Genomic DNA, 18,836 nt, shown 5'->3' with positions numbered 1-18,836 from the left:
CGAGAGATTTGTTCTCATCGTATGCTCCAATATATTGGAGCGTGCTCAAGTATGTTTGCTATAAATGCATTGAAGCACGTTGGAGTATATTAGAGCATGCGACGCGAACAAACCTACGATGTTTTAATATTAAACGCTGATTGGTGAAAACAGATAATGAGGAGGTAAAAAGCAAGAAAACGGTGCCGCTATTTACTCCCACTACTCGTTTTTCACTAATAGCGTTTTTCATTGGGAAAACTAGTGCGCACTGAATGTGCACTTGCTGCAGGTAATTGGGCGTTTCCGTTGGCACCGTCATCGCGCGAACCGAGACGTCCAATTGCCAGCGGTGAGTGCACACTCAGTGCGCACTAGATTTCCCAATGAAAAACGCTATAATTAGCGCTTGATGTTAAAGCGCCATCTTTATGTAAAGATCTAACTTTAGGCTGATCTTCATGAACACTCTAATAAAATTTAATATTAAATAATTAAATATTATAAAAATAATCATTAAATTTTAATTCTTGTAATTGTGAGTGAAAGTTTAATTATAAATAAAATTTAATTTATAATTAATTATTTGATATATTATAAATAAAAATAATCATTTTAATTCTTATAATTTTGTGAGTGAAATTTTAATTATAAAGAAAATTTAATTTATAATTAATTATTTGAAATTTATTTGAATTTTCAAAATTTAATTCAAATATGCAAGAATCAAGCAGCTCATCAACATAAACTTAAATACATGGACATAAATTAAAGAATTTTTATTATCTGCAGGAATTTATGAAAACCTCGAAAAATCTCAATGAATGGAACACCATTGCCTAAGATCAAAATCGCACGTTTCTCGCAGCTGATTGGCCGGAGACTCGTGACCAACCGGACGATACCAACGTGCTTTGTCTGTTGTTTTGCAAAGCATCCCTCTTCGGATCACTTCATTCAGATATTCGATTACACTGTGAGAAGATCGAGAAGATTCTAGAAGATTGAAGATTGCGGACTTGATATTTCACGCTTAACCGTTTGATGTGATATGTTCGAGCAATAAACCTACAATGGATGCAGACGAGACGAAAACTGAACATAATGAGGTGAGTGCAAGCGATATGAATAATTTAACGTAAATAGATAACCACGAGGAAAAAATTTCTACTGACGCTTGTGACACTTGCAGATATCCAAACCGAAGATGAAGCACGATTGGTACCAAACAGAAGCTTACGTAGTCGTGATAGTACTCGCCAAAAATTTGGAAAATGTGAAAGTCCAATACGGAGAATGTACAGTACGTATCTTTATTGGCTTGTTCGCTGCTGAACTATAAAGAAAAATGTCGAACACGGTATCCCATAGTGGTTCTAAGAGATGCACTATTTCCTTTCGTATTACCCTCCAAACTGTGCGTTTTTCGATATTCGAATGTCTGAGTGATACCCGAGATATCTGAATAGTGGAATACTAGTTTGAAGTATTTCATAATTTTATATTTTTTACTAAAGTCGTAAAAAAAATTGAATTAACAAATGAGAAAAAAATAAATTTTTGAAACTGCAGACACTGTATTGTATATCGCATTTTGTTGGTTAAGAGATAATATTACAAACTAAGAGAGTTAGTAAAAACTAAAATTAGGTGAAATTTTGAATAAGTTATGAAACTCAATCACATAAATTGTATTTCAGCTAAGTGTATCTGCAGCATTACCATCTGGTAACGAGTATAGTTTAGAACTAGATTTGGCTAACTTTATAGTACCAGAAAAATGTTCGCACAAGGTATGGCCATCCAAGCTAGAAATTAAACTGAAAAAACAGGAGGGTATTAGATGGACAAATTTAGAAGGAAGTCCAGAAGGTCTATGTAAAGTGAAACCTATACCACGTGGTAAGTTGTAAATCATTATAAAAAAAATCTAAAAATATAAGATGCCAAGCAATAAAATGCAAGACAAAAGTACAAATGTTAACAAATAACTAAATTTAACAATATTGGCATATGCTTGTTCAAGATAATATTAAAATTTACTCGGTTTGTCATTAATAAGCTGTTGTACAACATTTATAACTTTATTGAAAACACAATAAAACTTCAAACTTATATATCATTTTGATTAATACATATTTCTTCTGCAATGTCCAGATCCATTAAAAATGTGTATGAATAAAATAATAAAAAAATATGTGGATAATTGTATATTATCTTTTTTTAAAATTAAATATACTATTTCAGAAATACTTCAAGCCAGCGGAACACCGCCCAAGTATCCAAGCTCCTGTAAAAAATCCAAAGATTGGAATCAGGTAGAAAAGGAAATAGCGAAGGAAGAGGCATCAGAGGAGAATGATAGTGAGAGTGCTGTGAATGCTCTCTTCCAAAAGATATATGGTAACGGATCCGACGAAGTGAGACGCGCAATGAACAAGTCTTTTGTAAGTAAAATGCTCATTGTTAACAAATTGAACAGAAGAAATTGTAGTTAGTTTATAAAATTGATTTTTTCGTCAAATGTAATTTTTTATAAAACAGAAGACACTTGTATATTTACAAGTAAAAATCAATATGTTAAACATTTTTTGCATACACAATGAAATTCTGAATTTCTCTCTTAAAGATAATTGATTAAAAGTACAGATGTACACATGTAAAACATATTGACGAGTTGTTGCAATTCACTCATAAGAAATATTTTGTCTGCAGCTAGAATCTGGTGGCACTGTCTTAAGCACTAATTGGGAAGAGGTAGGGCAAAAAACTGTCGAAAGAAAACCACCAGATGGCATGGAGTGGAAATCTTGGCAGTCGTAACAAATAATTTTTTAAATTAACTTAATTAAATTTTCATTGTTTCTTGCATGCAATAATTATGTTCAATCCTCAGTTACATTTACACATCACATTTTTTATATGACAAGGTATACATATATCAATTAATACCTGAGAATGAGAATTTCGTCTTTCCATTACACGACTATTTAATAATTTGCACTTATAAAATTTTATGTTACAATTAAATATATGAAGTCATTAACATTACATATATTATGATCTGTAACACTTCGATTTAACTAGATATATAATTTATAGTTAAAATTGTACGATATTATAATGCATATGATGTTCTAGTGAAAATAAATGCTTACAACATGCGTTTTTATGTAAAAGTTATAAAAAAATAGGAAACAATTTGCCTGGCAAGTATACAGCAAGCACGATTTCTATCACCTTACAAGAGAAAACTTTATGTCAGTCTTGCATATTTTTACCAATAGCTCTTGATAATAATTGTCCAATTTTTATGTATGTTACCAATTATAGTAAATAATAGTAAATTTTGTACATAAACTGTTACTTGTAAAAAATATAAGATCCACATAGATATATACCCTTCTTAATATAACTTAATCCTGAAATTAACAAATTTGCTGAATACTTGGCAGAAGATACAAGAATATTAGACGTATTACTTGTTTCTTTCTTTACATCTATTGCATCTACTTTTTCTTGTTTTTTATAGATATTTGCTAATTGTTGGGAAAATTTGGTTTCGACTGATTTCAACATATTTTGAATGTTGGATAATTCGTGCATATTTTTTTCTTGTGCTACTTCTATGGTACATCGTACGTCTAGTATCCTCTTGTTGTTAACTACTATTGAACCGATTAATGATGCGATCGCTATTATGGCAGAAGCGATGATAGATAAATACTTGTATTTCTGTGCATTTAAGTTTTGGTTAACTTGATAGTCTTTCAGAGCAGTTGCCAACTGTGTGAAACTGTCCCTCTCTTCTTTCTCCAATAATTCTATCTGGTTAAGGAACTTCTGTTTTTCCTGTAAAGACCTGTGTTCCTCCGTTGTTAACTGCAAAAACTTTGGATCCTCTCGCTTCGTTAATAACAACTCTGCGTAGAGATCTTGCAGTTTATAAGTAATATTTATGAATTCTTTATTCAGAGTTATCCTATTGTCATGACATTTAAATAGCTTATCCTGAAGGGCAATTACTTGTCTCCTGGATGCTTCAACTGTGTCCATTCCTATTAACTGATTGTACCATTGCCACCATTTAATGATTTTTCCTGGCAACGGTGCATTTGGTTCTAGTGCCTTGGCATTTAAATCTTGCATTATGACAACCTGGTCATTAAGTTTCTACAATATAAACAGCATAAATCAGAATGGTTTTATATACAATACTGTTGGGGCAAGAGAAGTAAAACTGAAAAATGTTGAAACAAAAAGCACTTAAAAATTTGATTTACTTAATAATTACATCTAATATATTTAATATATTTAAAATTTGCAAAATTTTTAATGATTCACTGAAAAATGTTGAAAGATATTTTTTGTGTAAATACACAAGACAATGTATCAAATGCAAATGAAATTTTGTATCGTCACGTATCCTAAAAAGACTGTAAGTTGATTGGAAATCAGGATTTGTAAGTACAGAACAATTGTTCCAAACAAAAACACTTGTACAACAGACATGTTACAGATTTGCTACTTACTTTCGCAACAATATTGTATTTTTCGGTTGCGACATTCTGTGCATTGGAGAGTTTGCTCTGTGCCTTTTCCGTGGCATTTTCTACGATCCCCTTTGCACTGTGAAGCAATTTGTATTTCTTCACTTGTTCGCTTATTAGTTTTATTAGCTGCCGGTGATATTTGATCATTACGTCAAGCGAAAGGTTATGATGTAAAAAATAAGACTATATTAGGTTATTACACGCCGGTAGATGCTAGCAAAAATATAATGCGGAGACTAGTTCAATCTTATGACCTATTGGAGGTGATAGTGCTTGTCACACGGCGGAAATTGGTACGGTCAATCAAATTTTCTGCCGCGCGGAAAAGGTTAAATTCAATCAGAAAAAAACGTAAGAACAATCATTCCCATTACGGTCTTTCTTTTCTGCACTGTTCTGCACACTAATGTCACGTGTCACCGGTGTCACCACGTCAAGTTTCGCGTGTGGAACTAAAATAATTTGGCGACACTGCCGATAAAAATGATTCAAGTCCGTAATTAAAATTGAAAAACTGTATAAAGTTCAATCTTTCCAACTTTTATTATTAAAAATAATTTTCAAGATTTATTATAAATTATTTTGATTCATTATATTAAATCTTGAATATTATTTTTATTAAAAATAGGAAAGATTGAACTTTACAGAGTTTATCTAAATATTTTTCCATTTCTTTAATTAAATTTTTCGATAATATAAATTATCTAATTAAACAACGGGCTTACGTTGCATTTTACGACAAATATACTGAAATATATGTCGAGAGATGGCAGTAGGCGTCCTAAAAATGAAATTTCAAATGTCGGCAATGGTGTTTACAAATTCGTCCCAGTCACGCGTCGCGACAGGTTAGGTAAGGTTAGGATCGCCACTCACGTCGAGTTCGCATTGACGGTCGTTGCAGAGAATTTACATCGAATTTCGGTTTAAATCAATTAGGTAATTAATATTTTATCACACGAACAATAATTAATGTTATCAATTTAATCAGAACTTTCCTTTAACGTGAAAAATTTTTCTCTTTAACTCTATTACAGACTTTGCATCGAGATATAACTAGAAAAGATATTTTGCTGCTTGGTATACATGAAAAGTACAATTTTAAGAAAATTGTTGCAAACGTATTAAAGTATTTATATTTATACTGATTTCTATAAGATTCTTGATAATGATGCAATTGTCATGTAATCATATATGTAATTTGAACAGAGTGAATGAGATACCTGTCTTATCTGTATATGTATTTCTGAGAAAACTGGTCTTATTAATTTAACAGAGAGCAAGAAAACGCTGAAAGAGAAACGATGAAAAGAAATTTACGAATTAATTATAATCAGCCAATAATTGAACTGTCAGATTCTGACGATGATTGTAAAACATCTAAACGATCCAAAGACGAGGACTATGCAGCAGAACAGAGCAAGGGAAAAATCACGGCGGTTAAGAAAGAGCCAGTGAAAAGGGCGAGGAGAAATACGCAGACCAAGAATGTTAAGTCTGTCAAAAGAAAGAGTGAAAAAGTAACCTCGGAGACGTTGAGTAACAAGAGAATAAAGCTCAAAGAAGAATTGTCGTGCACTGACGCTGCAGACTCCGCAATAGTGTTGGAAGAAGACCGGAAGGATTTAATCGACACTCGTGTGAAGGAAGACGTAAAGTTCGAAGAGAAGTTCAACTTCGATGTCTCGCAATGCACGGAATGGACCGAGGTCGACTATATAAGCGAGATCAACAATGTGGATAGGCGTATCACGGAGAACGTGGTGAAACTTTTCAAGGAAGACAACACCATACCGTTTATCGCGAGATACAGAAAGAACATGACTGGATCCATGGAGCCGGATAAACTCAGGGCACTTCTGGACAGTTTTGAACAGGCGAAGGCGATCAAGCTCCGTGCCGCGACGATTATCAAGAGCATCGACAAGTTGGGAAAGTGGTCGCCGGAAGTTCACTCTGCTATCACATCTGTGAAGTCTCTCGCCGATCTCGACTATATTTATTCTCTGTATAAGCCCTCGACATCGAAGCGAAGTCTTGCGGAGAAGGCGCGACAGTTGGGCCTGGGTGTTGTTGGCGATGCCGTTTTACAAGGGCAGGATCTGCCGCCGTTGACATCCCTGATAGACGAACAAAGGGAAGGCTTGCGAAACGAGCAGGAAGTGAGAAGCGGTATCGTGCATATAATAGCGGACGCCATCAGCAAGAACAAGGAGATCTTCGACGAGGTGACATCTCTCCGGAAAACGTTTGCTATAGAGATACAAACGACACAGTGTAAAACGCCCGAGGATTCGAAGAAGGTGGACGAGCAGAAGAAGTACGAGCAGTACTTCGATTTTAAGTTGAACGTGAACTACATCAAGCCGCATCACATACTGGCCATCAATCGGGCCGAGTCGCAGAAGATCATCAGCGTGAAGATCGCCGTCCCCGACGCGTTCGAGCGCGCGTTCAAGAAATATTGCTTGTCGCGATACAGCAGGATTGCTTGGCGCGTTCAGCAGGAGCGAGGAGATAACATGAAAATGCATTGGGATTTACTCAGCGACAGTATCGATTACGCTTACAAGAAACAGATTAAACCTCAGATGATACGTCGCATGAGGAGCGAGATGAAGGAAAACGCGGAAAGGGCGTCCATAGAGGTTTTCGCGACTAACGTTAAGCAACTGCTGCTCATTCCTCCCGTGCGAGGTAAAATCGTTCTCGGTATAGACCCGGGTTACCGTCACGGATGTAAGCTCGCCGTCGTGTCGGAGCAGGGCGACCTCCTTGAGACCGCCGTGATACATCCCCACGACCGTTCGTCGTCGTTTAAAGACGCGGCTGGCGAGTTGGCGAAATTGGTGAACAAATACGGGTGTACGGTAATAGCTCTGGGAAACGCCACTGCGTGCAGGGAAACCGAGCTGTTTCTGACAAAGGTATTAGGGTCGAAGATGATTGGCCGGCTGAACGCGATGTATACCATCGTTGACGAAAGCGGGGCCTCGATTTACAGCTGTAGCCCACAGGCGAAATCAGAGTTCCCCGATCTCGATCCGAATCTGGTGTCGGCGATCTCGATAGCGAGACGTTTGCAGGATCCGTTGGCCGAATTAGTTAAGATAGAGCCGAAGCATTTAGGAGTCGGGATGTATCAGCACGATCTTTCGGAGACGAAACTGACGAAGACGCTATCCGAAGTTAGTATGGATTCGCTATTTAATATGTTAATTAATGAAGAACTTGAAAATATAGATAACTTGAACATTTTTGGCGTTACATGATATCATGCTGTTATATAATTGTGTAAAAAAAAAATTATTTTTTAATTTCCACCAAAAATCCCAGAAGTTGATATTTTTCTTAGCAATAATTGTAGAAATCCAAGTAGATGCGCTTCAAATTAATTCTTATTTTATTTTTATGAAACAAAAAATTACAATAAAAATTTGTTCCTCCGGTAATAACGTAATAGTATTTTTTTTTAGGACATTCAATGTACCAGAGAGATATTAGTGTCAATTGTTACAGGTTGTTACAGAGGTTGTGAGTTTTGTAGGAGTCGATATCAATACAGCTTCCCATTATCTTCTACAGCACGTAGCCGGCCTCACGCCTTCTAGGTCTAAGAGCATCATAGAATGGCGGACCAAAAACGGACCGTTCAGAAATAGAGAGCAGTTGCTGAAGGTGAAGGGTATCGGCAGCAAAACTTTCGAACAGTGTGCAGGATTCATAAGAATTCTACCGGAGACGGCAACGGTTAGCAATACCCCGTCGGAACGGGGCAAAAAATGGGAGAGGGATTTCAATCCTTTAGATCAGACGTGGATCCATCCGGAATCGTACGCGATAGCGAATAAATTCGTAAAATACTGCCAATGCAATTTAGACGATATTGGCACTCTGACATTTATCGAGAAAATAAATTCTCACGCGAAAACTGAATATGGAAAGCTAGCCGCGCAGTACGGCACCGATGAGACTACAATGGAAACCATAGTTAAAGCCCTGACCATGCAGAAGGACGAGGATATACGATCGAAATTGAGCCAGCCGTTGTTCCGCAACAGCGTACGATGTATCGACGATTTGACTATCGGTACCGTATTGAGCGGCGTCGTGCGAAATGTCACGCATTTTGGATCGTTCGTAGACGTGGGTGTTGGTAGGGAGGGATTGATACACGTCACCCGTATGAAAAAAGATCTGTATATAGGGCAGCGAGTGGAAGTGAAGGTAGTTGCCATCGAACTGGCACGCCAAAGGATTAGTCTCGAGTTAATAAGTTAATTAACGCGTAATCGCGTCGATTGCTGTTCTCGACGTTATGTATTACGATCGATAACTAGCGTTAGGTTGGTACCTAAGATCATTTTATTTTAGTACATTTATACATTTATATAATTTATCTGAAATCTAGAAAAAAAAGGAAGAAATAAATTATTTTTGAAGCTTAATGCCACGATATCCGTGGACAAAAATAATTGTATAATCAAATTGCATAATCAGCAATTTTGTGATATTTGTGTTATTTTGAAAGTAAAGTATTGCTGTTGCGATAATGATAAATATATTTTTTTTTAGATAGATATTTAACTAAATATCAATTTTTTGTTTAGCAAACTTATAAGCAGCAGTAATAAAGATGTCTAGTTAAAAAAAGGATATATTTCAACGATGAGGTAGAGATTATGGATGAAAAAGGGAAAGAGGGAGGGAAGATTTCAGCTCGGCATCAACTCATAATCATCATCATCTTTCTTTTCATTAGTCGTCTCGTCAGCCCCACGGATCCAGGGTACTAATATATTCCACTGCATTGTCATTAAATGACGGATTATACTTCATAGGGTGCACATTGTACATTTCCTCTCTGATTCTGATTAGTCAGTCCAATTGCATACCAGAAATGCTGATAAGATTCACAATCTTTTAAAAAATAAAGAGTTGAAATTCTTCCTTAGCCTGTGTATATTTTTTTAATACACCAACAGTTTTTTTCTTTAAAAACCTCAACCGCGTCCACAAATTCAATCTTTATAACTTTGTTTTAATTCTTAGTGCTCATTTCCACCAATGTAGATTAACTTAGATCTCAGTTTAACTTACTCTTTACCTTTTTCCAATTTTTAAAACTAAAAGATTAAAAGCAACTGTTAAACTGAGATCAAAGTCTGACTAGCCAGACAGAACCAGAGAGGAAATGTACAATGTGCACCCTATGAAGTATAATCCGTCATTTAATGGCAATGCAGTGGAATATATTAGTACTCTCAATCCGCGGAGCTGACGAGACAACTGATGAAAAGATAGATGATGATGATTATGAGTTGACGCTGAGCTGAAATCCTCCCCTCTCCTCCTTTCCTTAATCTGCTGCATTGGTAGAAATAGACATAAAGGTTTAAGCAGTTGTATTGATTGAGCCTAAATTAAGAGCAAGTGATGAAAAGATGTTTTGTTAACAAAAATGTATTCTACTTCGTGAAACAGTCCTGGTAGACTGTTTTCTACCTCACTTCTGAACTATGTATGAGAATTATTTACGAAATTTATAAACATAGACCTATGTAGTAATAAAATAATAAAAAATAGTAATTAATAAAATAATAAACTTACCGAGCTGCCATCCGGGATGCCATCCCCTCGTTGAAATTCTCTTGCAGACATTTCATTCTGCTCTTTCAAGATGTTTGTGTTGACTTGTGTTTTAAATGGAAAGCGCCCAATCGTAGACTAAGGTAGACGAAGCCTTTTTACGAAGGGTAGCTGAGATTACCAGCACTTCGGCTATTTCCACAGTGTTCGGCTATATTCAGGTTTACATAAGGGTAGCGATCATGTAACTTTTTCTCTAGGGCGGAAAGATGAAAAGTGAAAAATTTCGCAATTAATTTCAATGGCGAAAGATTTCACTTTTCACCTTTCCGCCTTAGGGAAAAAGTTACATGATCGCTACCAAGCTGGGATGCCAGAAGCACGTGACTACGCGGAGAATACGAATTGAACGCGTATAGACATCGCCGTCCTGCCTGACCGACTGAGACCGATCACCGTCGCCGTACTGCGTAGCGGTGACGATGATCGGCCGCGCCTGCGCACCTGCGCCGCCTACGTCGTTAACACGCAGTACTCCGCAACGGTCGACCGGTCGGGAGATCAGGCGGGAGGGACGGCGACGTGTCGTGGCGCATCTCAACTCGCATCCTCATCTTCCCGTACGAGTTTTTGATGCGAGTGAGTGTTTCGAGAATGCCGTGAAGTATCAAAAGTGAATTGAAATGTCGGGCGTTCGTGCCAACGTCCGTCGTCAGTCGGATACGATGAATGATGCGAAGTCGTGTTAGTTAAAGCTACATGTCAAGCGTAGTGGTATGTACATACTGCGCCGTCGCGATCGCTCGGTTGCCTTCGTCGCCGCTCGCCGCTGTCTTGGCGCCACCAGGCGCTACTGCCATGTTTGCTTTTCCGCCGCGCCAGTTGCTCCGTATTTTACGTGTACTCTAAAATCTGAATTGTGCGTAGATACGATATTCGGAGTGCCGTTAGTAATAGCGAACGATTGTTTCGATACGTGGGTCACACGGTGCGTAGAAGGCGTGATTGTTTGTTTACGAAGCGCGGCGTCATTTGCTTGTCGCGTTGCTTCGAGAATTTTCGCGCGCGTATTCGCTCGTCGTCCGTGCGGTGGAATACCGCGAATGTGTCGAGAGAAGTGCGTGGTCGTCGCGCGATTGTATTAGACAGAAAATCCTGGAACCGAAGTGAATTGTTGAGTTCTTTGTTTACTAGTTGTGTCTACGTGTGCATTCGTTCAAACGACTCTGAACGGCTCTTGCCATTTCTTCCGGATGACGTCAGGCACTGTGACGTCACGCGTCTTCTCGCTTCTCCTTGTCGCTGCCATGTTGATTTTCGTGTCGTCGTCGATTTCGGTCGAACGGCTCTGACCTTCCGCATTTTTCAAGTGCAAATGTACATTGATACGGTGTCGAAGGTGACGAATATGATTGCGACAAGTTAAACTCTCGCCCGCGTATTCCGCGTTTCGTGTTTTATTCGCATTCGCGTGCTGAATTGGTGGGAGCCAATGAAGTATTGGATAGTCGTTATTGTTGCTGTGTGGAATGTCCGAGAACAGCGAGAAAGCGAGACATCTGTGAAGCAACTTGGTAAGTGTATTATTTTATTAGTTAACTTATGCGTTCTTTGGCAAAGAGAAGCCTGAGAGATCGAGGTTCGATTTCATAATCCTTCCCAAATCTCAAGATCAGTCCATCTTTGTTTTGCGTTTTATGAGACAAAGATGGGCTTGAGATATGAGATCTGAGAGTAAAGACATAGCTAGATCACGGCTGTGATCACTTTCAAACTTCTCTCTGTTACGAAAAGGTGTTTTCGCTGTGCTCAGGAAATTCTATCCTCTATCATCATTTCATCTTCCCATTTCTACAATCGTCTCATGAATGATTGTGACTTTATGAATTTTGGTGATTTAAATTGAATTTTTTATTCATTTTTATTATATGACGCAATTTTAGTTAACACCCAACAAGTATAAAGTTACAATTATATATTCTAGTAGCATTTTCTGCAGAGCAAATTGTTTGAGTATTTGTCGCAGCAGAATTAACTCAGGTATGTAACAATTATTTTCAATACAGTCTTGCTGGCAGTCTGTCAGTCTGCTTGCAAGATTCATGCACTGTATATGCAAATGAACTATTTGCAGATACTTGCTGCAGAAATCGAGCTATCTGGAAGCAGATTCTTCTTGTAACTGCAGTTTATAAATAGTCTGCTAACAGTCTGTCAGCAGACTGACATAAGATTCTTTCAACAGAAATGATATTTAGAATCTTTTGCAAGACTTGAGCAGATTGAGGAAGCAGATCATAACATTCTGTTGGCAGAATCTGTCAAAATCTTGCAGCAGATTTTGACAAATTCTGTTAGCAGGACGTTATGATCTGCTTTTTCATTCTGTTGAAGTTCTTCAAAAGATTCTATAAGGCTGATCTTGCAAGAAACTTAAACGTATCTGCTGCAAGAAATGCAGCATTTTATTTACACACTGCAGTTAGAGGAAGAATCTGCTAAGAATTAAGTTTGATTTTTGCAGCAAGTATCTGCAAACAGTTTATTTGCATGTACATTGCATGAATCTAACAGACTGTCAACAGGACTATATTAAGAATAACCTTTTACACGTATGATTAAATTCTGCTGCATTTAACTGCACGCAGATTCTGCTCTGTAGAAAATGCTATTAGGGTAAACTTTTATAACACATTTGTGGAAAAAAAAATTACAACTTTCATTTATATAACTTGATGATTGCTGGGTACCATCAGACTGTTCATTTCAAAAACTATTAACAAAATGTCTGTTTTAGTTTCTCTAATTGTAAGTACAGCTAAAGCAGACCTTTCTGTAATCTTCTTTGGCTGGTTGTCCATAATCATACTTTATTAGTGTAAACGACAAAGAATTAAAAAATTGAAAGGAAACGTATTATAATTTAATGTCTTCTGGTGTATTGAAATAAATGAGCAAAAATAAATTGCAAATATTTAACTACAATATTATTCTTAGCCACATATAAACTTATAGAATTATTATTATTTTTCTATTTTTTTTATAACTTATTTTTTCTTGTTTAGTGATGATTTGTGTTTATGTCATACATATGAAAAAAAATGATATGTGATGAACAGAGCTATGAGACTAGTAAATATATGTCTTTTACTTTACAGAAAATTGGTGTGTGTGAAGCTGGCGTATCATTTCGTGGAAACTCACGAAATGTTGAGAGTTCTGGCTTTATTTACAATGATTCTATAGTTCCTGATAGATAAAACAAATAGTTCTGGCCTTTAAAGCGAAAAAAACGTATAGGACAAAGTGAGACGCCAGGTTCACGCAGCGTCTCAGTTTGTCCTGCGTCATTTTCCAGACCCAATTCTTGTAGGATTTTAAAAGATCTATAGTTCTAGATGAGTTCTAGAAAGAGTTCTAGCGTTTAACATAGTTTATTTAATAAAAAAAAAAATTATTATAAAATATTTATTTTATAATATTACATAATAGAGTTCCGTGTACAAAAAAATATTTTTCCTCCAGTTCTGAATGTATATAAACGCCTTCCGAAGAGTTCCGGTCAATTGCATAATTTATTAGTTAATAATAAATTATTAATTACCGCCAAACACGTAGTCTGTCATATATGGGTGAGACGCTGGTCTTTATTCGAGAGTTCTGTGTACCAAAAAATATTTTTGCAATAGTTCTTAACACAACAAAGCGCCTTCCGAAGAGTTCCGGGCGATTGCTTAATTTATTAGTTAATAATAAATTGTTAACTCCCGCCAAACACGTATTTTGTCATATATGGGTGAGACGCTGGTCTTTATTCGAGAGTTCTGTGTACCAAAAAATATTTTTGCAATAGTTCTTAACACAACAAAGCGCCTTCCGAAGAGTTCCGGGCGATTGCATAATTTATTAGTTAATAATAAATTGTTAACTCCCGCCAAACACGTATTTTGTCATATATGGGTGAGACGCTGGTCTTTATTCGAGAGTTCTGTGTACCAAAAAATATTTTTGCAATAGTTCTTAACACAACAAAGCGCCTTCCGAAGAGTTCCGGGCGATTGCTTAATTTATTAGTTAATAATAAATTGTTAACTCCCGCCAAACACGTATTTTGTCATATATGGGTGAGACGCTGGTCTTTATTCGAGAGTTCTGTGTACCAAAAAATATTTTTGCAATAGTTCTTAACACAACAAAGCGCCTTCCGAAGAGTTCCGGGCGATTGCATAATTTATTAGTTAATAATAAATTGTTAACTCCCGCCAAACACGTATTTTGTCATATATGGGTGAGACGCTGGTCTTTATTCGAGAGTTCTGTGTACCAAAAAATATTTTTCCAATAGTTCTTAACACAACAAAGCGCCTTCCGAAGAGTTCCGGGCAATTGCATAATTTATTAGTTAATAATAAATTGTTAACTCCCGCGAAACACGTATTTTGTCATATGGGTGAGACGCTGGTGTTTATTCGAGAGTTCTGTGTACAAAAAAATATTTTTTCTCTAGTTCTGAATGTATATAAACGCCTTCCGAAGAGTTCCGGGCGATTGCATAATTTATTAGTTAATAATAAATTGTTAACTCCCGCCAAACACGTATTTTGTCATATATGGGTGAGACGCTGGTCTTTATTCGAGAGTTCTGTGTACAGAAAAATATTTCTTCTCTAGTTCTGAATGTATATAAACGCCTTCCGAAGAGTTCCGGTCGATTCCGTTATTTAATATTTAATAAAAAATTATTAACTCCCGCCAAACACGTATTTTTCCATACATAATTTACCATACATAATTTATTAGTTGACGCTGCAGCGTCTCACCCATATATGACAAAATACGTGTTTGGCGGGAGTTAATAATTTTTTATTAAATATTAAATAACGGAATCGAATCGACCGGAACTCTTCGCAAGGCGCTTTGTTGTGTTAAGAACTATTGGAAAAATATTTTTTGGTACACAGAACTCTCGAATAAAGACCAGCGTCTCACCCATATATGACAGACTACGTGTTTGGCGGTAATTAATAATTTATTATTAACTAATAAATAATGCAATTGACTGGAACTCTTCGGAAGGCGTTTATATACATTCAGAACTGGAGGAAAAATATTTTTTTGTACACGGAACTCTATTATGTAATATTATAAAATAAATATTTTATAATAATTTTTTTTTTTATTAAATAAACTATGTTAAACGCTAGAACTCTTTCTAGAACTCATCTAGAACTATAGATCTTTTAAAATCCTACAAGAATTGGGTCTGGAAAATGACGCAGGACAAACTGAGACGCTGCGTGAACCTGGCGTCTCACTTTGTCCTATACGTTTTTTTCGCTTTAAAGGCCAGAACTATTTGTTTTATCTATCAGGAACTATAGAACTATTGTAAATAAAGCCAGAACTCTCAACATTTCCTGAGTTTCCACGAAATGATACACCAGCTTCACACACACAGAAAATTGTCTTTATTTATATTATTTCTAATTTTATTGGTTACATATGAGTCATATTAAAATACTTGATCAATTATATTAATTACTTTTTTAATATTTGTAATGTAATATTATAAAAAAATAAATAATTATCATTAACATATTACAAAATTGACGAAATAGCAATGGAACTTTTATATTAAAAAATTTAAAACGCATATCAAAAACGCGATTAATTTATGGTCGTCTTTTATTGTTTAACAATAATGGATTTGTTTTGTTGCTTGAAATCTTCAAAAATTTTGGCATTTAAAATGTGATGAATATACACTTAGACATTGAAGAGAAAGAAAGAGAGAGAGAGAGAGAGAGAGAAACTGATATTCTAAATGCACAAAGTACAAAAAAAAAAAAAAACACAAACATGCATAATAATTATTAAATTTTAAATAATTTAAATATCTTAAGTCTTGTAAGTTCTTAACGCATATTTTGCGACTTCACTGCACTGTAATGTTATTCTTTTATTTGAATGCTTGTAGTTTATTCTACTTATTTATTTCTTTGTTACGTCTCTCACAACACTTCTCCTGGGTAGTTTATCTCAGAGAAATGGATTCCACTTTATGTCGTACAATGCGGCCGCCTAAAACGGGAGCTCTGTATGCGTGGTTGCGGAGAATTTGTAAAACGAATTCCAGTCACGTGCTAACGTGCCTTTTCCCTTGCTGCTAGCAGAAGTACAGTCGACTACAAGGAGGGAAAAGAGGAGGGTGTATTCCGCATCGCGCGCGAATGTTGTAGGAAGAAGGTTGCAATTGCGACAGACGGACAATTGCGGTTTAATCTCTTATTTCTGAAGCTAGATTTTTTTTACCGAGGATAAAAAGTAAGACTCGATTATACTCGAGCATCATTTATGAACTGTATTATATATATAATGAATCTTTTGTGTTTTAATTATATTACTATATTACGTATCGAGATAAGAACAAAAAATATGATAAATACAATTGGATGATTAAGAGATCGCAAAATAATTAAAAATTATCAAGGTTAAAAAACTTTTAAAGTCAGAAAATTAAATTATAATTAAAAATTGAAAATACAGTTTCATGAGAAATTTTATTTGATGACTTTCGTCGTTTTTTTTCTATCTTTTTCGCGCGAAAAATCTTTTTCTTTCCGCTCCTCGTACCGTCGATAAGAGAATATCGGTCTACATGTATGGCAGACGCGATCGGCATGAATATGATTTTATTATTGTATCCTCATACAATTATCTTTTTGCTTCCCGAGAACACGCTCCTCGTTTCGTCTTGCCTGAAAGTTTTAGCATGCAATCTGCGAATTCTATCCCGCTATCGGGAAAGTTCGGGCGCATACTGTTCCGTTCTGTCTCCGCTGTTGTCTCGAACCTCGGCTACATTTTGCATGAGGGGTACACTGTATGCGCCGAATAGCTCGCTTTAGGCAGGATTTAAGGACGTGCCCACGTGCCTCCGGCGGAAAATCCTTGTATTCGGTCGTTACTTCCGAGAATCGAGAAGCAACGATCTTTCGCGTTTCCTATTCACAATCGTCAATATGCAATATCAATCGATCCTTTCAAACGCGCTGTGTCATTTACGTTAAAAAGAAATTTGATTGAAATAAGACATTAGAACATCTTTAGGATGAGAAAGAGATTAGGAAGAAGTAGTGCTTTTCAAAAGACTTTTTTACATTGAGATTAAAGTTTGTAGCAAAAGAATATGTCAGGTGAAATGATATACAAATTGTTTTGCGAAACTTAAAAACGAAATGTTTCTAAAAATATTTTTATTTGATTTATACCTATATTTATACTCATTACACACACATATATATATATATATATATATATATGTAATGAATATATTTATGTATTAATATATTTATATTTTCTTACAAATAAAAATTTTTAAACTGAGGAAAAATAAGAAAGTTTTATCATTAATATTTAATCATAGCTAATTATGTGTGTTTCATGAATGGATAATATTTATAATATGTTTATTTAAGATAATACCATATATTGATACATATCAATATCATTGACTCGATCAATCAGAAAATTAAAATGTCATTAAATATTATCCAGTCGGATTAAGCAGTTAAACATTTAATTAACGGCTCAAGATTTCGCATTATCGAATATCTGTTAAATTTGCGAGAAAATCTGAAAATCGCGGGGCAGATTTTGCGTTCTTATTCAAACGGTATCAAATGGAGCCTATCGATGTCATTCACGGAACAACTCACACAATTGATTTCTTTCGTTTAGTCGGGTAGATCAATCGAAGCCGCAAAATACTCACGAGCAACGCAACGTATATCCCATATAGAATGTATAATCCGGAAATACATTTGACGAAAAACGAAGTGTTCACTACGCGAAACCAACTGGAAAACAAGAATCGTATATGACAAAAACCTATTATTCTCTCACAATTGCGTCTTGAATTCACGCGCGAATTGCATTGCGCATTTCAAACGCGAGAAATGGGTTTATGCTTTTTACTAAAACTAAAAACAAAGAATCTCAAAGAACCTGGAAAAATGAATCAGATAAACGATTTTATCTTACAATCATATTTTTATACATTCTTAATATATTTTAATTTTTTCAAGATTTTATAAATTGACGTTAGAAAAAAATTATCACAAATCTTAGAAATTTATTATTTTTTTTTTTTTTACAAGATCGATTTAGAGTGCTTGTATTTCTCTTCGAAAAAGTATCAAATTAAATTTATTGAGTAGCAATGTATTCTTCGAAGATTTATCTTTTTAATAAATATAATGTTTTAATAAATATAAAATTAAATAATAAAATAAATAAAAAATGAAATAGTAAAATAAATAAAAAATGAATAATAGATTACGTGTTTTGAATTATTATTTACTAAAACGTTTGCGTATGTAACATAATTTTTGAAACGCTACAAAATGACTTTATCCAATCGTTCGCATTTCCTCTATACTTGACAAAGTTGAAAAGTCTATATTTTAAATTATCTTTTAATAGTTTTGCAAGAAATTACGAAAAGATCTTTAACGAAACGAAACTTACGGTCACTTCGATCTTCAAGATGCCACATAATCGAAGATATCATTTGTAAAGTACGATTAAATTTTCTGTACGAAATGTCACTATATCGGCTCCTATACGTGGAGTATTGAATATCGATTTACCTTCAGATGTACGCCAACCTTGGCATTGAATTCCCGGGGCCTTTTGCGTGCTTTTTCCACCGTA

At 35.5% G+C, this 18,836-nt stretch overlaps 3 protein-coding genes across 9 annotated transcripts; 2 read left to right on the top strand and 1 right to left on the bottom strand.

Moving 5' to 3' along the window:
* The first annotated feature begins 904 nt into the window (after positions 1-904).
* On the top strand, positions 905-3,143 carry LOC105197434 (protein SGT1 homolog). The gene is made up of 5 exons (XM_011163784.3): positions 905-1,088; positions 1,172-1,282; positions 1,680-1,881; positions 2,227-2,426; positions 2,695-3,143. The coding sequence occupies exons 1-5, from the start codon at positions 1,053-1,055 to the stop codon at positions 2,800-2,802; spliced, it is 657 nt and encodes a 218-aa protein (XP_011162086.1). The 5' UTR covers positions 905-1,052; the 3' UTR covers positions 2,803-3,143.
* LOC105197435 lies at positions 2,695-10,574 on the bottom strand. Of its 6 annotated transcripts, none has more exons than XM_039459592.1 (4): positions 10,483-10,574; positions 10,143-10,332; positions 4,512-4,658; positions 2,695-4,152 (listed from the first exon to the last, which is right to left on the bottom strand). In XM_039459592.1, the coding sequence occupies exons 2-4, from the start codon at positions 10,191-10,193 to the stop codon at positions 3,343-3,345; spliced, it is 1,008 nt and encodes a 335-aa protein (XP_039315526.1). In that variant the 5' UTR covers positions 10,194-10,332; positions 10,483-10,574; the 3' UTR covers positions 2,695-3,342. The 6 variants fall into 6 exon arrangements, with proteins under 6 accessions (XP_039315526.1, XP_025986872.1, XP_025986873.1 ...); XM_039459612.1 differs by lacking the exon at positions 10,483-10,574 and having other exon boundaries at positions 3,615-3,902; positions 4,006-4,152; positions 10,143-10,394; XM_039459608.1 differs by lacking the exon at positions 10,483-10,574 and having other exon boundaries at positions 3,646-3,914; positions 4,006-4,152; positions 10,143-10,400.
* LOC105197436 (S1 RNA-binding domain-containing protein 1) lies at positions 5,203-10,137 on the top strand. 2 transcript variants are annotated; one of them, XM_026131085.2, is made up of 3 exons: positions 5,203-5,471; positions 5,570-7,720; positions 8,052-10,137. In XM_026131085.2, exons 2-3 carry the CDS (start codon positions 5,837-5,839, stop codon positions 8,811-8,813), a joined length of 2,646 nt encoding a protein of 881 aa, XP_025986870.2. In that variant the 5' UTR covers positions 5,203-5,471; positions 5,570-5,836; the 3' UTR covers positions 8,814-10,137. The 2 variants fall into 2 exon arrangements, with proteins under 2 accessions (XP_025986870.2, XP_011162089.2); XM_011163787.3 differs by having other exon boundaries at positions 5,204-5,471; positions 5,809-7,720.
* Positions 10,575-18,836: the final 8,262 nt, after the last annotated feature.

The sequence above is a fragment of the Solenopsis invicta genome, chromosome 2, assembly GCF_016802725.1.
Source record: "Solenopsis invicta isolate M01_SB chromosome 2, UNIL_Sinv_3.0, whole genome shotgun sequence".
NCBI lineage: Eukaryota > Metazoa > Arthropoda > Insecta > Hymenoptera > Formicidae > Solenopsis > Solenopsis invicta.
The sequence above is the reverse complement of the archived record's forward strand: the minus strand, read 5'-3'. Positions and strand labels throughout refer to the sequence as shown.